The sequence below is a fragment of the Euprymna scolopes genome, chromosome 35 (genome assembly GCF_053919585.1).
Source record: "Euprymna scolopes isolate OS-2025 chromosome 35, ASM5391958v1, whole genome shotgun sequence".
Lineage (NCBI taxonomy): Eukaryota > Metazoa > Mollusca > Cephalopoda > Sepiida > Sepiolidae > Euprymna > Euprymna scolopes.
In genome coordinates this window covers 8942140-8961337 of record NC_136516.1, presented here as the reverse complement: position 1 = coordinate 8961337, position 19198 = coordinate 8942140, and the positions used below count along the sequence as shown (strand labels likewise).

At 31.5% G+C, this 19198-nt stretch overlaps 1 protein-coding gene across 1 annotated transcript in view; it reads left to right on the top strand.

Moving 5' to 3' along the window:
* Positions 1-18893, top strand: part of LOC145259672 (eukaryotic translation initiation factor 4B-like) — a 54238-nt gene extending 35345 nt beyond the window's left edge. Inside the window, exons 8-16 of the mRNA XM_080117333.1 lie at positions 1373-1448; positions 5328-5359; positions 6170-6377; positions 6866-6966; positions 8454-8665; positions 9153-9219; positions 13852-13912; positions 14417-14489; positions 17084-18893. Of these exons, the coding sequence (XP_079973459.1) occupies positions 1373-1448; positions 5328-5359; positions 6170-6377; positions 6866-6966; positions 8454-8665; positions 9153-9219; positions 13852-13912; positions 14417-14489; positions 17084-17158 (905 nt within the window). The 3' untranslated portion in view covers positions 17159-18893. The remainder of the gene's footprint in view (positions 1-1372; positions 1449-5327; positions 5360-6169; positions 6378-6865; positions 6967-8453; positions 8666-9152; positions 9220-13851; positions 13913-14416; positions 14490-17083) is intronic.
* The last annotated feature ends 305 nt before the right edge of the window (positions 18894-19198 follow it).

Genomic DNA, 19198 nt, shown 5'->3' with positions numbered 1-19198 from the left:
CAGAAATAAAACTGAAGCCAAACAAAAAGCTTAAATTTACCACAAACCCTATTGAATACCATGACGAACTTCAACATTTAAAATTACAATATCCAGACTACACCTTTCTCTACACAGACGGGTCCAAAAGCAACAATCACATCGGATGTGCAACAACCTACCACAATGAAGAAAAACTTAAAAACGAAGCATCTATATTCAATGCAGAAACTATAACTATCAACCTAGCACTTGACATAATTTCAGAGGAAACTACCAAAAACTTCATCATCCTCACCAATTCTCTATCAGTCTTACTATCTATACAAAACCAAAAACAAGAGAATCCACTAACAATAAAGTTACTAGAAAAAATCAATATCCTCTCAACCACCAAAAACATTATTTTTGTCTGGATCCCCAGTCATGTGGGAATCAAAGGCAATGACAGGGCAGATACAGCTGCAAAAAAAATCTTCACACCTCCCAACTGACAAGTATAAGATTCCTCATACTGACCTTAGACCCCAGATAAAAGCACACATACAAAGAAATTGGCTACTACGATGAAATCAACATGATAGCAGCAAACTATACTCCATAAAACCTAAACTTAAGGAACAATGTCCAAACACTAGAAGATCACGCCGAGAAGATATAATACTGACTTGACTACGCAAAGGACACACCAATATAACCCATTCATATATATTCAATGAAGAATCGGCACCAGAATGCATCCCATGCCAAAAGAGGCTCACAGTGGAACACATCCTAGTTAAATGTAGTAAATCTATATATGAAAATCTAAGAAAATTTAAAGACATCCATATATACATATTCAACTATAAATACAACATCTGAAATATGCACACTACTAATTTCTTGTGAAAAACTTTTATAGTATGAAGCAAGCTCACTATCCAGTTCTCACGGTTCAGCTGTCTAACCTTCCTGTGATTGAAGGCATCCATATTTCTGAAACAGTTTATCCAGGAGGATGAACATTCAACATGGCCATATCAGCATAATTAATTAATCTTTAGGATAACCTTCTTTCAACTTTTAATGGCTGAAAAGGTCATTAAACCCATCCAATCCAATCCCTTGCTAATTTCGATTGAACTGGAGGAAAACTGCTTTTTCAGTTAGGATATCTGGACTTTGAAATTAACTTCTAAGAAATGTAGTAAATACACCAATAACGCAGCAATTAAAAATTAAATTGGACATGGTCTCAGCCTCTATCATCTGTAAATTTCTGCTCCCTTTTTTTGCATGACTTCTTATTTTTTGTCAAATTTATTGTATTGAATTTTATTGATGCATACTTAGGATTAATATAATTTGTTTTAATGATTTATATTTATAAGTTATTTACTTTTAATTCCAGGATATGGAGGGAGCAGAAAGTCTTATGCTTCTGATCGAAACTATGAAAGACGTGGTAGAAATTATGGAAGTGATAGGTAAGTTTTAATAATTGAATTTTGAATAAAAGCTTTATGGGATATTTTAGTAGTCTTTGCAAGAATATTAGTTTTGAACAGAAACTTTGCTACATAATTTTCATTTATTATGCAAAACTTTTTTTTTTTTTTTTTTTTTTTTTTTTTTACTTCAATCCAAGTCACATTTTATGCACATATTTAGAGCTATTGTATATTTTGATTTACAGTAACCCTTGTAACCATCAAAATGTGAAATAACAATACTGGTTCACCGTTATCATTCCTTTAAACATCTTGAACCTGTGGGAAACACCATTGTTTTGCTTAACACCATGAAGAGTTCAATCTCGGAAAATTTAATTTATATATACTTTTTATCCACATTTGACAGTTAAAAATATTAAATTTACTCAAGGGAGGTTATCAAGGTGGTTTCTTATAAGCAATTATCTTGTGTAAGATTTTCCACATTTCATTCTTCCTAATTTCTTAAAACCCAGTTTCTTTTGAACATTTTAATTGTTGATCACAAATGGAAAAATTTTAGAAACTGTTGCCTTTTGCTTGTACATTTCATTATGTTTTGAACATAAATGTATAAGTTGTATAGGAGCTGTGTTTAAGCACGTCATGATATATATATGGCAGTAGATGCTGAACTCTTACCTGTTTGCAGTGCAATGACAGATCCATGATCAGATGGATCTGCAATCTGAACAAATTCAACACATAAGGTCAGAAGATTTGCTAAAAGCACTACACTTGCTCAATATAGAGGTTATCCTAAAGATTAATTAATTATGCTGATATGGCCATGTTGAATGTTCATCCTCTTGGATAAACTGTTTCAGAAATATGGATGCCTTCAATCACAGGAAGGTTAGACAGCTGAACTGTGAGAACTGGATAGTGAGCTTGCTTCATACTATAAAACAACTGAATCCTGAACAAGGAAAAAGTTGGGATTTTACCTTTTTACTCATTTTAATTATTTTATAAAAATGTGTTTTGATTTTTTTTTTTTTTTTTGTACATTATATAGTAACCATTTATCAAGGCCTGGAGGCCACTCAAGGATAAGAGGTAATGGGTACCATAATAGAAATTTGATATTTATTTTAAAGGATGGCTCTTCAAGAACCTGTTCATATTGAACTTGAAAATGACCATGTTATAGTATGCCATGAAGCAGCTCCTAGGTATTGTGTATCAGACGGACAGTTCTAGGAAAAAACTCTGCTTGTGGAATTTGTTAGATTTAGGCACAGATATAGAGTAAGGGAAATTGCTGATTTGCCATAACAGACTGGGGAGGGGGGGGCATGGTGAAGCTCAGTCGAGCACCTGCCATGAAAATAATGATAGAGTAGATAAAGGCTATGAGAAAGAGGCAGCAGCAAGGAGAAAAGGGTACTGCCCACCAAATTTTAAAATCGATTTTGTACACTGTCGAGGCAGGAAAGGATGCTCTGAGCAGCTCTTCACCAGATGTGGCAACAGTTCTCCATTTTAGGACATATTTGGCTATTATATAGGAAGAGGATTGCATCATTAGTGAGATATCTACTGGACGAAAGTGAGATGAGCCAACCATTTTCTCCGTGATCCTGGCAGCAGATTTGATGTATGTGTTTCTTTCAGATCAGGAATGAAGATCAGTCTTAAAAGCTTGCCAAAACATGGTGCTTCCCCAAGACAAGAGCTGTTCATTTTAATTGGAATCTGGTAGAGATCAGAGTTAGTGTTGGAAAGAGAGAAGCTTTGTTTTAAATGCATTAAAATTAATCTGCCACCTTTTTCCCCATTGCATTACATGCTCAGGGTCAGAGGAAAAAGTCAGAAAGATCTTGGTCCTTACCAGCCTTTGAAGTGTTGTTATAGATAGTAGTGTTGCCTGCATAAATGTCTACGAATGATCTAAGAATGTGGTTTAGGAGATCATTGATGATCAGGAAGAAAATTGGGCCTAGAATGAGACCTTGAAGGTCACCACTATTAATACTATAAGCTTCTGATTTCTGCCAATCAACAACTACTCTTACAGACTTATCAGAGAGAAAGAATTTAATAATTTAGGACATTTCTAGCTATTCCATAGAAGACCATTATGTCATACCCTATCAGAAGCTTTTGATATGTCAGGAGCAATTGCTCTAAAAACGAAGCCCCCGCCAAGACATTTAATTAACACATCAACTGTAGATCTAGCAGAACAGAAACCATATTGCATGTCATTGAGTAAGTTATTTTTGCTGAGGTGATTGGCCACTTCTCTATTTATCGCAGATTCCAGCAATTTCCTCATCACACACAGGAGACTGATTGGTCTGTATTGAAAGGCAGATGACCTATCACCGGAATTTTTCAATACAGGACAGACTGGTGAATTTTTCCAAGTGTTGGAAAGCATTTCTCCTTAAGAAACATTTAAACAGATTTGTAAATATGGGAGTTAGTTCCAGTTGAAGCTTTTTGATCATTATGATTTGAATGCTGTCAGGGCCAGTTGCTTTACTGGAATCCAGGTTTTTGATTAGTTTGGTAACATCATGCACAGGTATATGTTTGTCACATAGTGTGTTTTCAGTCACAGAAGGAAATACCAAAGGTAGGCGGCCTTGATCGCAAAAGGTAGAATTTGCTGCAAAATTCTAAGCAAAGATTTTCTTTGTTAGATGCTGACAAAATTATCCTCGGTCCATTTTATAATGGTTGGGATAGAGGACATGTATCTGTTCAGAACCCTGTTTGTTATTTGGTTCGTGGAAACCAAGCTGCTACTCAGCTACTTTAGATTTAACAGACTGGTTCCTTATTACTCTTTTGCTGTTGCTGCTAGCAGTCTTAAAGGTGGCTTTAATTTCAGAGCATCTATTTTGTTAAAACAATGGAAATAATCGTTTCTGTATGCAACAGCATCGGTACATTATGAAGTGAACCATGGCTGGTTGTTTGGTTTTTGCTGGAATTTCTTGGAGGTATAAAGCGGTTGATACTGACAGTTAACTATTCAGTCAGGCCTGATAACAGAACATATTCTTTTTATACATGGAACACAGAGGTATATCTGATATATGTTCGGAAACTATCCTAGTCAGCCACAGAGTGTCAATATACTGTATAGTAAAGAATTACATCTGAAGGCTTATATTTTGTTTGTATCTTAACTGAAACAACCAAGTGACCAGAATATATCAGTGGAGACAGAACAAAGGGTAAGCTGTCTGGGAAAGTTGTAAGAAAAAGTTCTAGGGGACTTGCATACTGTCTGTTAGTATTGGGCACATGAATGGGTTTGTTAACAATCTCCCATGGTATTGAGTTCTCACCAGAAGCTATGGCATGGTCTAGAATCCATTCACCAACAGCATCAGCAAGCCTCCTTGGGAGTTAGTCCAAGGTTCGAATCCCTGACTATCAGGTGGATATTAACCCAGATAAAACGTTTACCTTCAGCATCCTTATTAGTGACCTAGCCCCAAAAATAGAAATAGAAAAATACAGACATCTCGCGCAACTATCCAGGAAAAAAAACTGCTGACCTAGTATACAGCTTTTTCCTCTCCCTTTGTCAGAAACATCACTCATTGTAAATGAGGACTGAAGGACAAAATAGAAGTGAGAGTTATGAGGCTGCTGAAAACACATTCACAATGTATTTTCTACTCTCCATAGATATATGTTAATTCTTTGTATTGAAATATTTTTGGTGGTGGTGGTGGTGGGTTATTATAAAGATTTTTTTGTTTTCAATTGGCTTATCAGGGAGATTGGAAATAAATATAACTCGTTTGATTATTGTGAAATTATCAATTAAAGCGATAATTTTCTTCAATTTTCAAAAGAACCCTCTCCTAAATGCTTCTAAAACTTTTTTTTGTTTGTTTTTTATTTTAGGAATCTTAATTCAAGTCGAGATTCCAGTCGTGGTAAGTAGCACCCCCACATACACACACACTCCAAACAATTGTTTACTTTGAAATAAAGCATACAAAAATTTTATTTGATATTATTGAGAAATCCATTGATATTGAATAATTTATTTCCAAAATCCAAGATTTTTTTTTAACAAAACTGCTGCACTTTACTGCAGTAAACTGCATTTCACTCTACTGAACAAGACGAAAATTACAAACTAAGAATTTGTCAACAACCAAATTGTTTAAAGCAATACTTTTAAGAGATATAGTGAATACTTTCTCCAATGTATATGTAGTTAGTTTTTTCAGGCAAGCTTAAGTTTTTCAAATACAATCACAAATGTAACACTTCTACATCATTGACCACATTGGATCTTCATGTATTTTATTATGGTCACAATACATGCATCAGAGTGGATGGTAATAAAACCAACTCCCAAGCTGTTTGTCTGTCAATGCCTACCAGTTATTGACTTCAATCTCCAAAGCTTTAAAATTACTTTTAATGACCTCTTTAAACTTCTTTGTTGCATTATGGTGTGACCTCTTCTGATAAGCTCACCAGGAAATATTTCCTTAATAAAGCATCTACTTTAAAAAAAATCTAGCCACTATCACAATAGTCTCTTACGTTTCAATGGCAATGTACTTGGTTTTGGACAAACAAAAGTATAAAAGAAAAAATTCTAGTTGCTTTTTTAGAAGTTGTTTAGTATAAAGTTCCAAAATACATGTTTATTTTAGGGTGTTGTACTCTGCATCTTTCTTTTCCTTCCTTCCAATGTCATCACCATTTAGTTTTATTTATTTTGCTTGCAGAGCCGCCTCGGGATCGACAAAAATTAAAATTACAGCCTCGGACCAAACCTGTAGAGGTAGTTCCTGAAAAAACATCCTCAATATTTGGTGGAGCACGTCCAGTTGATACGAGTCAGAGAGAGAAAGAAATTGAAGAAAGGCTTCGTAAACAAGAAAGTGTCTTTAAATCCCAAGATGAAGAAAAAGAAAATCTCGGCACCAATCGAAAGTAAGAATTTTCGGCCTTTTAAATTTTAATAAAAGATGCCTAATAATCCACATTATGACACAATTATTTAATTCTCACATTACAATTACAACAAATATCTTTTTGTTTGAACAATTTTGATAAGTTATAAACTTTGGTATTAAAAGAAATAATACCCAAGAGAATTGTTTTATATTATTAATTGAAACAAATTGTTTAAAAATATTTTGTTTTGATAATGTTTTAATAACTTTCAAAACTTTCAGTCTTTTAATACTTGAGGATTTGTTCAGTTTTAAAACCAGAAATTACTTTGGATTTGTCAGATTAAATATTTCTAAAAAAGTAATTCATGTAATTATCATAGTTACGAAAAAAAAGTGTGCATACATGAAGTTGTCTCATAATTGTATTAATATAAAGATTCATTTACACTCTTTTATCCCTACCCACTTCTGCCAGAAATTCTTCTGTTTATAATTTGAGAACTGACATCTTTTCTTTCTCAGAGTTATTGATCGTCCATATCGAGCTGATGGTGACCGAGAATCTTCCCGAAGAGAAAGAAGACACAGTAGCAATTCTAATCAGAGTAAAGGAATCAAACCTGGTGAGTAATCGTTTAGGAGTTTTGAATGACGCTTCAGATAACGGTCAGATGAGTGCGGAAAGAAAAAGATGATCGGACATAAAAGATTTCTTTTTCCAGTACTTGTACAGTTTAATCAAGACATTAAAAAAATGAAAATATTGTACATATCCGTTTTGGACTGAAGTTCTCTGAAAAAAAAAAATTCACTTAATTTGAGTAGTTTTTTTTTTTTTTTTTTTTTTTTTTTACAGTGGAAAACACAGTTTTATGGCAGCGAACCGAAAGTATCCATGTTTGGATTTTTAGAACATGCCACGGCGGGGAGATAACAGTCTAAAGCGCCGACCCACATCTTAAATAATAGCTTTTCTTCTTTAAAATCAAACCCTAGCTACCTTTTGATCGGTATCATAACAAATTATTTTTTCGCTGTAAAAAAAAAAAAAAGCAGTTGATTAATTTAAGTGATTTTTTTTTTTTTTTTTTTTTTTTCTCTTCTCCAGAACTTCATTCCATAACGTATACGTACAATATAACTTTTTTTTTATTATTAAACCATAAAAGTACCCTTTTTCCTTTACTTTGTATTTTTATTTTACAAAAAGTACATTTTCACTTTAGAAGAAACCGGAATAATCATACTTCATTAAAGCTGTATTTTTTCTCCTTCTCTTTAAGTTTTGATATTATGTCAAACAATAAGAAGCTATATGTACTTTGTTTGTTCCACATCCTGTACAAAGTGGTGGAATTCATCTAAATCGGCCAGACTGCAAATGATTAAAAGAAAACCTCAGAGAGAACTCTGTTAAGATGACTTGTACCTGGTGCCTAGCTCTATTTTGAGTATTTAGAGCAAATCTCCTCTGACCATCTGAACTGTTTGATGAACAGATCGTCAGCTGCCCTCCCCTTCACTAATCATCTATGGAGTTCCTTTCTAGAAGGCACATCACTGGATCGAGGAAGGTTTTTTGAGCGCAACTTAGCACTCTCTGAACTACAATTCCACCCTTGGTTGTTCTTTTTCTGTAACTTTTAGAAATGTGCAAACAAAAAAAAAATTTTAAATATGACTTAACTCCATCAGATACAATTATTAAAATTCTTAATCAATAGTCATAGAAAATCACTTCATAAACATTAAAACAAGTTTTTAATAAATTATTGTTGATTGTTCATTCTTAATTTTCTATTATATTTTTCTTTGTGTAAACAAGTCTTTTTCTCTATAAAAAAGTAATTAAGGAAAATATATAAAATTTATTGAATATATTTTATTCAATTTCGAATTTTTATGAGATGTAATTTAAAATTTATGTTCACTTGTATAAATTTGTATTGATCAAAATTCAGAATTCATTCCCTTGTTTTTAAAGAGAAAAGAAAATTAATCAAAACTATTCATAACATTAATAAACCTAATTTGTATTTTTTTAAAATTTAGTTTTTAGCAGTCCCCACTTCTCCGTATCTGTGAATAATGACAACTTCTTTTCTTTTAGCTCCTTTAAACCAGAGCAGAACTCGTCGTGATAGTAACACCTCTAACACATCTGAGGCTTATTCTGACGAGAAAGACGAGAAAGTTTCTCCACCGTCTCCACTCAAAGAAGATACTCCTGCAAAAATGGTGCCTGCGCCTCCTCCCAAAGAGAACATTTGGGAAAGACGGAAAACTGAGCAGAAAAGTGGGAAAGATAATTCCTATAATGAGGTGAGCACACCAACAACAGCTGAAATCAATTTATTGAAAATAGTTTTTGAAAATTCATTAGATATGCATGTTTTATTGAAAATTCAGGTTTTCTTTTTGATTTGGAAATTGTATAACTTGACCATTAATATTTGATGTTCACTTTTTAACTTTTAATATTAGCTAAAAATAATTTTTATTTTCTAGTTTAAAAGCTTCAAAATAACATCCAGATTTAGAACAGCCATAAAATGTTTCTACATATTAGAAAAGATTGAAATGACCATTAAAAATTAAATTTGGTCAAGTATAATGGTTCCTAAAGGAAAATAAGCATTTCTGAAAATACCCCTTTTGAATCACAGGGCCCTTTGATCAATAAATTTAAATTTCTTAAAACAATTTTTCATTTTTATCTCTAACCAACCCTATTAACGTCAAAACAAATGTATGTGTTTACCCAATTTAGTTAAAGAACCTTGCAATTAATAATAAACTTCTTTTATAGGATAAGAATTCATATGAATCTTCGGATAAATGGAAGAAAAATCAAATCGATTCCAACAGAGAAAATGGTAAGTTTATGCAATTGATTAAAAACTCAACTGTCAACTAGAAAAGATAAAAATAACTTTCAACTCTTCATTTTATTAAATAATACCAAGAAAGCAAAAGGGCTGATCATTGCATTACGTTAGGAAATATTAGTTTCTGCTTACTAATCAAAACTACATTTGATACTGCTTGTGAATCCTTATTTCGTCCACTTTAACCCCTGGTATAAAACTAACAGAAGTTGGACTACGTGGTGAGTGACAAAAAAATGGAATCAATAAATAATTGTACTTTTTTTTTTTTCTTTCTTTTTTTTTTTTTTTTTTTTTTTTTTTTTATGTAAACTATAATAGCAAGTGAAGCAGTCTTTAATCTTTAGAATTAATTACTTAGAGATGGTCTCAATAAAAGCACTGACCTCAATTGCACACTAGGTAGATAAAATCAGGTATGGTAAGAAAATTGGTTAAATTTTAAGCTGTAGTTTAAATTTTGGAAGGGCTGATAAAAATTGTTGATTTTCTTCAGAGAAAATGTATTGGCCCGTGTTGTGTCCAGGGAACTTGTTTGGGAGATAAATCTGCTAGAATCATTGTGGGAAAGAATGCAAAATTTGTATTGGATTGGAAATGAAAAGGAAATGAGTGGGTTTGGTACACTTTTATTAGAGAGATTGGTAGGTAAAAAGTGATTGAATTCAATCATGTAAGTGAGCGAATCATATTAATAAAGTTGCTGATTGATGAGAATTTTCGCAGCTATATCTTTTTTTTTTTTTTTTTTTTTTTACAACACAATGTGGCTCGAAGAATATGTGAAACAGGAGTTTAAAGATTATGTGGTCGAGTGGAAGTATAGAAGGCCTATTCTCCACACTTCCTGTAGTGAGTCTGTTAGCTGAATGCTTCATTACTTAAACTCATTGCTTGTGTTCTTCATAGGCCAACCATTCAGCCAAACTTGTGTGTGGACAAAAGCATAGGGTAACAGGAATAGTGAACTTGAAGTGTATCAAGCATAGGAATCAGTGGATAAAGGGTTTGGTGAATAAAGGAAACCAGAAGAGCAATATATAAAGTCAATAAGGAAGTTGGGAAAACCACATTACTACAAAGTGATGACTAAAATAAAAGCTTTGACAGTGCGGGAATTATCAGATGGGAAACTTTGGGGACCCTGTCCAATACAGAAAAACTAGTGATTAATGCACTGGCCCATATGTGGCAGCAATATTCCATGCATGGGTGAATGGTTGCTTTGTAGAAATATAGGATACTGTTATGGAGTTCATGACGTGAATAGCAAGGTTAACGCGGTACTGAATTGAACCCAACTCTCTCGTGTTGGGTAGTTGCAGAATGATCAAGAGGTGGCACATCAAACTGTGAACTTTGTAGCTGCACCTGTGGTGTGAGACGGGTCAGTGAGTGTATTTTGGGTGCAAGCAGTTAACTAGAATTACCACCCCCACACACATAAACTCATATAAACAGAAATGCACATGAGGATTTTTAAGTAGAAAGTAGACAGTTGATTGGAGTCTTAAGTTGGTAGACGGTCAGACTTAAGTTAGTTTTGAGATGCATCGACGGAAAAAATGCAAGAAAACTTGCTTCAATAATGCAATGGGTCCCTCGGTTCACTCGTAGATGTCAGACAAAATAAAGAGATCCTTGCCAGAAAATCAGTGTGGTGTTTTTGTCTTAGATGCTCTTTACATCTCATTGACCAGTAATGGGAGGAATTACATTCCAAAAGAGACAAGATAACAAAAAAAGCTATTGTGAACTTTTACTGTGTGTATATACACACACGTGCGCAGTTAAGTACTACTAAGATAAATACACAACTAAGGATCCTTAAAAGGGGTTTCACACACCCAACTGTATATAGGACTTCTATATAAATGAATGGAAAAGATGCATGCGGATGAACCTTAAAGACTATCACAAAAAGGCCATTAGAACACCCATATTAGAGCAAGACGCACAGTTACATAGTCATTATATATAAAAAAAGGAAGACAAAACATAGTTATAAAAAGGCAATATGCAACATATCATTGTCAGGTATAAGTATTTTTCTAGCATGGCTGAGGGATCCCACCTTCTTTGTAGCAAATTGTCAATGTCTTCTATGTATTTGTTCCAATTCATCTTGTGAATATTAGGTTTGTTCAGTGTTCTTATCCATGGCAATCGTGGTTGAAAAGGTTTTTAGCAATTGTTGAAGTAAAGGAGCATTGTGTTAGTAGCAGTAAATGTTAACATTTGTTTACCTTCCCATTCCATTACATTGTATTTTCTAAGGTTCCAAAAATTGCCTTGGTTCCCCATAGGTCTGGTATAGAGCATAGTCTAATAAACAAATATACTCATCTCTAACATAATCTCATTAAGAAGGTTGTTTATAAATAACAGGAACAATAAAAATCTAAGAATTGTCATTTTGTTTAGATGTATAACCATTGAGGACACCTGGATTTTTGTCTTGTCCTAGAAGGATCTGATTATATTAATTATACATCCAATAATACTGTACAGTTTAATTTTTTTTAAAGAAGTATGGCTGGACAAAGTCGTGAAAAATAAAAAGTAAGTTTATAACTTTCATCAGAAAATAATCATTTTCTTTCAAATTTGAATTCTATTTAATCATGAATAAAGATTTCTTTTAGCTTATTTTGCATAAATGATAAAATTTAAGAATAAATCAAGTAATGTGATTACATAATTGACCTTTTGAACAACCTTTTACAAATGTTTTATTTCAAAGTCTAAGGAAAAGCATTGGTAACAAATGTCATCAATTTTTTTTTTATAGTATTATTGAATAAAAAAACTTATATCAGGTTAAATATGAAACTTTTTTTTAGAGAAAAATAAAGAAATTCTTGTGTGTATTCAAAAATATTCTGATTAAATAAGCATTTCCTGTTTTATTACAACAAAATTATTACACTTACCGTGATCCATATTTTTGTGAAAATCAGCAGGATTTGTTTACAACTGATTGCCGGCGTTTTTGTTAACTAACCTGCTTTATTTTATTTACGATGCAATTTTCAGTTTAAAAAGTATGTACATTTTATTTAATTTGATATCTTAATATTTTAATTTATGAATAATTATCATTGAAATTGTTTCAGAAAACCGATAATTTTTTCAGAGATTTTTAAAGTTGATTTATTCGGACTTGAAATTCACGCAAATTTGTGTGTGTGTGTGTGTGTGTGTGTGTTGTTTTTTTTTTTTTTTTTTTTTTTTTTTTTTTTTTTTTTTTTTTTTTTTTTTCTAAACAAGTAAACATACATTTTTTTCCCCTTTAAAGATTAACTATGGTTTGTTATCTTCCAAACACAATTAAAATTTAGATGTATGCTAAACAAAAATAATTATGATTTTTAAGAAGCATAGGGGTCCGCTTGGGGGGGTATTTTTCAGCTTAGGGTTGAAAGTTAGGGATAACTACTAATATAACAATCAAATTAATGTTCCTGAGTTGGCTCTAAAAGCATTCCTCTTTTAGTCCTCAGGTAGTTTAGTCAAGAAGGTAGTTTAATTTGATAATCCTCGCGAACTATGAGGGGTGAGTTGGGAAATTTACAGTCTGTAAAAAGGAATCTGATCCAGTGAAACTATATGTGCTGCTGCTAGTTGCGTCTGTATAGTTTGAAAACTTGAGTCAATTACTGTGGTTGACATTAAAATCACCAAATATGTGAAAAAAGAAATATCAAAGAAAGTGCTGAATAGATATTGTCATCCTTGTTCATTTATCTTTAAATTCCAGATGACATCAAAAGAAAGAGGGATACTATTTTATTGTAGTATATTTAGTTTAGATATTAAAATATTAATCCAGGTTTTTAAAAAAAAAAAAAAAAGCTGACCTTTTTTTTTTAACTTTACCTTTGTCAGTAGGCAAGTAAATTTTTTAAATATTTGTCTGAGCTGTAATGCATAGGTTCTCTCCCCTGTTAAAGCTGAGATTGAATCCTCTTAGAAGACGATGTATCATACTGTTGAGATACAGTATTCATACTTGTCATTTGTACAACTGAATCATTCGGTGTATAGACAAAGATGTAAGATTATGGAACCCGAGGTTTAAGGTTCGAACCATGCAACCTGCGGTTCAGTTGTATACATAGCCACACTGATGAACCTTGTTTGTGCTGCTTGATCACATTTGTGGTATTTCGTAAAGGATCTCAAATCCAACGCTAAAATATTTGCAACAGTAGCATTACTTAAATAACTAATTTGTAAATTAATTGAATTTTCGATTGGGCTGAAATTTTAACACATGCCATTTGAAGGTTAGTATTTTTTTAAATATTAGATTTTTTATTAGTAGCACCATCTATAAGTTCGGCTCATGACTTATTGAGTGATGTGCTTGTTGATATAAGTTCGGCTTCACACTTCAGATTGGGGGGTTGGCAGATTCCCAATTGAGGGGGGGGGTAGTAAAATAACATTTAGTTAAACAGCTTTTTCTTCTGTGTGTTGAAAGCAATTGTATATTTTCTATATTTATGTGTCTGTATATATAATACATAGGTTGGAGACTAATGCTTTCATTAATGTTACACAATGGTTTGATTAACCATCATGATTTTTTTTTTTTTTTTTTTTTTTTTTTTTTAGACAGGAGATCAATAGAAAACAGTGATCCTAAACGTGTAGTCAAAGGTGGAAATGAAAAAGGGTAAGCATCTCTTTTTATATTCCATTAAAAAAAGCTTAACATTTCTTTTGCTTTTAAAGAAATTTTTTTGTGATATAACTTCTGTATGACATTTAAACTACTGTTGTCAGAACACCCAATATTTTGGTTTTAAATGTATTAAAAACTAGCCATCGTTTTGCTCATTGTACAACATGCTCTGTGCCAAAAGAGAAATAGATCATTAATACCCTTCGAAGTGTTGCCATAGATGGTTATGCCATTTGTATAAATGTCAATAAATGATTTTAGAATGTAATTTGGAAGATCATTGAAGATCGGAAAGAAGTTTCGGCCCAGAATGGATTCTTGAGGCATTGTTACTATATGCTCCAGACTTCTGCCCATCAACAACTTTCTCTTCTGTTTTTATTGTCACTTTTAAATTATTTCAAATGGAATCATTTTATTTTACATTTTCTTACTTTTTATGTTGAATTTTTTAAATTTTCATAAAAGGATTTAAAATTTTCATTTATTTTATAGACGATTTTCTAAAGATAAACAAATGCCTAAATCTTACGAAGAAATGCCTCAGTATCAAGACAAAGTTAAAAAGGTAACATTACAGTTTGTAAACTCCAAACAAAATTTAAACTTATTTGTTAAACGACCAAATGTTGATTGTAGTTTCCTTTCAATATTTTTTTTTTAGATTTTACCAAATAATCAGAAATGTTTTCTGTTCAAGATTCTTTGCATTCTTTTAGTTTATAGATATGATTTTGCATGCATTCATGTATCAACCATGAATTACAGTTAGTAGTGGGTTCATATGAAAAACTTTTTGATTAAATTTGTTAATCCATGTTTAAAAAGAATTTTAAGAAATAAATAATTTCAGTTATAATGATGTTTACAGTTTTTGAAAAGAAAGAAGTTAAAAGTAACGTTTGCAATATAATAATTTAAGTGTACATCCTTTTTTTTAAATACATTCTTCACTAAAATATTTTTTGTTCCATTTTATTTTTGTTTTAGAAAATGAAAATCTATTTAGAAAGAAAGGAATTTGGTACTTATACAGTTATAAATGTTATTGCAGGCCCAGGAATTCCCCAAGGGCAGGTAACTGCCGTACATAGCAGAATACCTCCATTCTAGCCTTTTTTTCCCCCCACCAGAATGGGATTTTTTTTTTTCGTAGACAGATGCCATTTTTGGGGTGTTTTTTTTTTTTTTTTTTTTTTTTTTAAATTTGTAACAGAAGTAAATAAACGAAGTTTCGAAGTTATCCATGCGTGTCCAACTGCGCATGTTTCGAAAATAATCTCGTATAAAAATTCTTCAATTCTTTGCATTCTTCAATTTCTTTGCATATTCAATAGTATTCTTATTTAAAAAAAAAACGTAAAAAAATTGCAGATGTATTGTGCGCATTTCAATATGGCGAGAAAAAAAAGGCTAGATTGCGAAATTTGGCCTAAAATGGAGGTATTCATGCGAGGTACATTTCCAAAATGGCCACGTTGACGTCGTCGTGATAAATAATTGTTTTTCGCTGTAAAAAAAAAAACTACTTGATCAAATGAAGTGAAATTTTTTTTCGGAGAACTTCAGTCTATAACAGTTACGTACAATAAATTTTTTTTTTTCAATATTTCCATTTTTTAATGTCGTCACTAAACTGTATAAGTACCAGGAATTTAAATAAAATGTTACCAAAGGCAAGATACGTTACTCTTCTACCTAGTAAAAAATATTTGACTTTTACAAAAAAAACAATGCAAACTTTCGCATTACATTAAAATAAGTATTAAATAAAAAATGTTAGTAATTAATTTTCAAATTATGAAATAATAATTTTTTTTTAATATGCACTTACAGTTTATGTTGGCAAATTTTCGTAGTCTTTCGTGCGTAGTGTCAATTAATGGGAAATGTGAAAACTAAATTATCAAAGCCAAACGGTATCAAAGACGTTAATTACCAAAAATACTTTTAGTAGTCTGGGCTTTTATTGCCTTATATTTCCTTCAAGCTCAACTTTTGATACATAGGAAGTGAGGTTTATCAGGCTTCAGATAGTCTCAGGTGCCGTAGGAATCCCTAAGTCTAAGCATAAGTAACTGATACAGATAGAATTCAAGAAACTTTTGTGCTAAATGCTTTTCACAAGGAAGCATGAAAATTCACAAATTCAATTCAAAGCTAAGCTTTTTCATACATTTTGTCCGTACCTGTCATATTTGTCAATGCTTAGTGAGGGAGCAGACAAAAACCTACCCAACTGGACAAAAGCATAAAATAAATTAATTAAAGATTAAATAACAACACTTTTTATATTCTACTTTTGATTTAATTAGCAGTAATGCTTGATATTATTTTTCTTGACAAAATATTTCTTTAATTTTAAACAATTTTTTTGATACCTTGTAAGTAAACTGCATTCTTCTAGAGGTTTCCTAGCGAATTTTCACAAAGTTTCAAGTTTTGTTTTGTTTATTTTACGCAAATAAAAAAATTACATCTTATTTGGATGCTATTATGATCTATAGTTTAGTTTTATTAATAGTTTAAAAACAATAAAGATTTATCATCTGTACAAGCAATGGAAAATTAAGTTAAAAAATTTTTTACAGAATCGATTTTGCAATCAGAAATTAGGCACAAATTTTTCTGATTCTGATACCCCCAAAAGTTTGGATTTTTCCGATTTTAATTCTGATTAATCGTCCCACCACTAAAATTTATATATAATTTGCCAATATATATATATATATATATATATATATATATGATTAGTTTTTTTGGAAAAAGAATTCCAGCAGAGTGCTCAATTAAAAGGAAAATCCAAATTTTAAGAGCGTACTTATATTTTGTGTACAGAAAGTTGTTAGTTGAGACAGGTCATTGGTACCGTCGGTTTCAAGCCCGATAATATTGGCTGAAGAGAGCTTGATAAGGATACCTTAAACGGGCCTTATTATCGGGCTTGAAACCGACGGTACCAATGACCTGTCTCAACTAACAACTTTCTGTACACAAAATATATATATATATATATATATATATATATATATATATATAAGATTAATAATTTCTAATGGGATAAGTTTTGTTTAAAAATAAATAATAAATCACAACAGTAATTTCTTCTTCAAAGAACCACATTGTTTCTTTTTGGGCTAATATTTTCTTTTGTCTTCACAGGATTGGACTGATGCCAATAAATTTACTTATTTGAACAATGAGGAAGAGGACGAATATCAAGAAAACTTATCCTGAATTCTATAATAGTAGCAGCAGCAGCCTGTTTCTGATAAATTGCTGTTTCTTTTTCTTTTTTCTTTTTTTTTTCCTCCCTTTGACTTCCTCCACCCCCTAATATTTCAACACCAACAGCCCCACCCGATAACTGCTGCTACTCTGTCACCCATCCCCCTCCTTAAACAGCAAATTCTAATTCAGTCCAACATTGCTCTCTTGTCATCATCTGACCATCTTCAAGGAGTCTGAAATCGTCTGGCCCTCAAATCTGCCTGAATTGAAGAGTTTTTCTTCCTACATTTTATCGATTTAGATTTGATTAAACGAAAACAATAAGCTAGAAAAGGGTGTTGAGAGGGGGATGATAATACAATTAAAGTTTCTATTAAAGTAGAATATAAATTTTTAAAATTGAATGAAAAGCAAAAAATAAGGTTTATACAAATGTCCATTTCAAAAAGATATTTCTTTTATAATTAATGTACGATTGGGAGGGTCTGCCAACTTTCTTGGTCTTATTTGAATTTTTGAAACTGACAAAGTGGTGCATCTCCCTCCTTCCCCCATCATCACCCTTGTTCTTAATTTTTTTCTTTCATGTTTTTTTTTTTTTACTTGTACATTCTCTGACACTGTTTTGTTCTTTGCCAATGTCTCCTGTTAAATGTGGTTTTCTAATAAAAGTCAAAGACACACAAGCAAAATGTGGGTTTTCTTCCCTTTGATCGTTTGATGTGTGTCATGTGTGGAAAGCAAAAATGAATTTGTTGCTCTAAAAGTACAATTCTCATCAGATTCTGATATTATTTTTTTTTCTTTTTACAAGAGATGCATGTTACGAATTCAATTGGCATGAAAATTGCCGTGGTTTTCTGTCTTTTTTGTTTTCTCCAAATCTCATTTAAAATTTGGATGCTATAATTATTAATGGGATTTTGTTTTAATTGTTAAATTTTTGTTTGTTTATAGAATTTTATTTCTTTTCTTTTTTTTTTTTTTTTTACAAAGAAAGCATGATTTGTCTTTCAAGAAAATCACATTTGATCTCTGAAAAAAGATTTTTCATTCTTCATTCCTGAAAACGTCTTATTTTTTTTTTTTCTCTCTAAAGTTCTTGTATAAATTTCTACCAAGTTTCTTCATTAAGAGACAAAGAAATTTTTGTTTGCAAGATTTTTTTTTTTTTTTTTAATTTGTAAAGAAATTTTGGGTATTTTTGATAGGCCATATATCTTAAGCAGTAACATGTTGGACAAAGCAAATATTTGTTGAAGTGTGAAACAAGCGCAACAGAACACCAAACGTTGGAAGGAAAAGATTCACACACCCCTGTACCCACCCGTCTAGTTCCCCCAAAAGAAACCTTAATGCTGGCCTTTAAAACGTTTTATATTCAAATCTCAATCTCTCTCTTATATATATATATAAATAAAGGTTTGTATGTTTCAGTGCAAACTAATGTTTTCTAAAATACAAATTAAAAAAATAACATTTACGGTAAAAATTACCGACAAAAATATGAGCTGGCATCCTCACCTCTTTCCCTCTCCCTCCTTTTTTTGTTTATTTTTTATTTATTTTTTTAATTTTTTTTTTAACGCAAATTTTGAAGATGTTTTATTTTCCTTAATTTTTAAAAAAATTTATTTTATTTAAAATGTTACCAATTGTAAGTGTAATAAAATGATTTCTTCTGAAAAAACTGGAATTAAAATTGGATTTTGAAGAAAAAATAAAATTGGATACAATGAAATTTGTTTTGTATTTTTTTTCCCCCCCTTTTCTCTTGGAATTTTTATATTTTTGGTTTTGTCACAATTTTGATTGAAAAAAATCTTTTCTCATTGAGTGCAATTTTTATTTCTCTGGCATGAATTAAAATGTAAATCACTTCAGAGGGCAAAAGTTTTAAATTCATATTTGAAGAATTAAAGTTTACCAAAGAATTGCCTTTTGTGGGAATGGACAAATTTGCAGGAAATCTATTTAAATGAATTTAGAAAAAAAACTTACAACAAATAAAATGCATTTGAAACAGTTCACGACACTCAACAATTC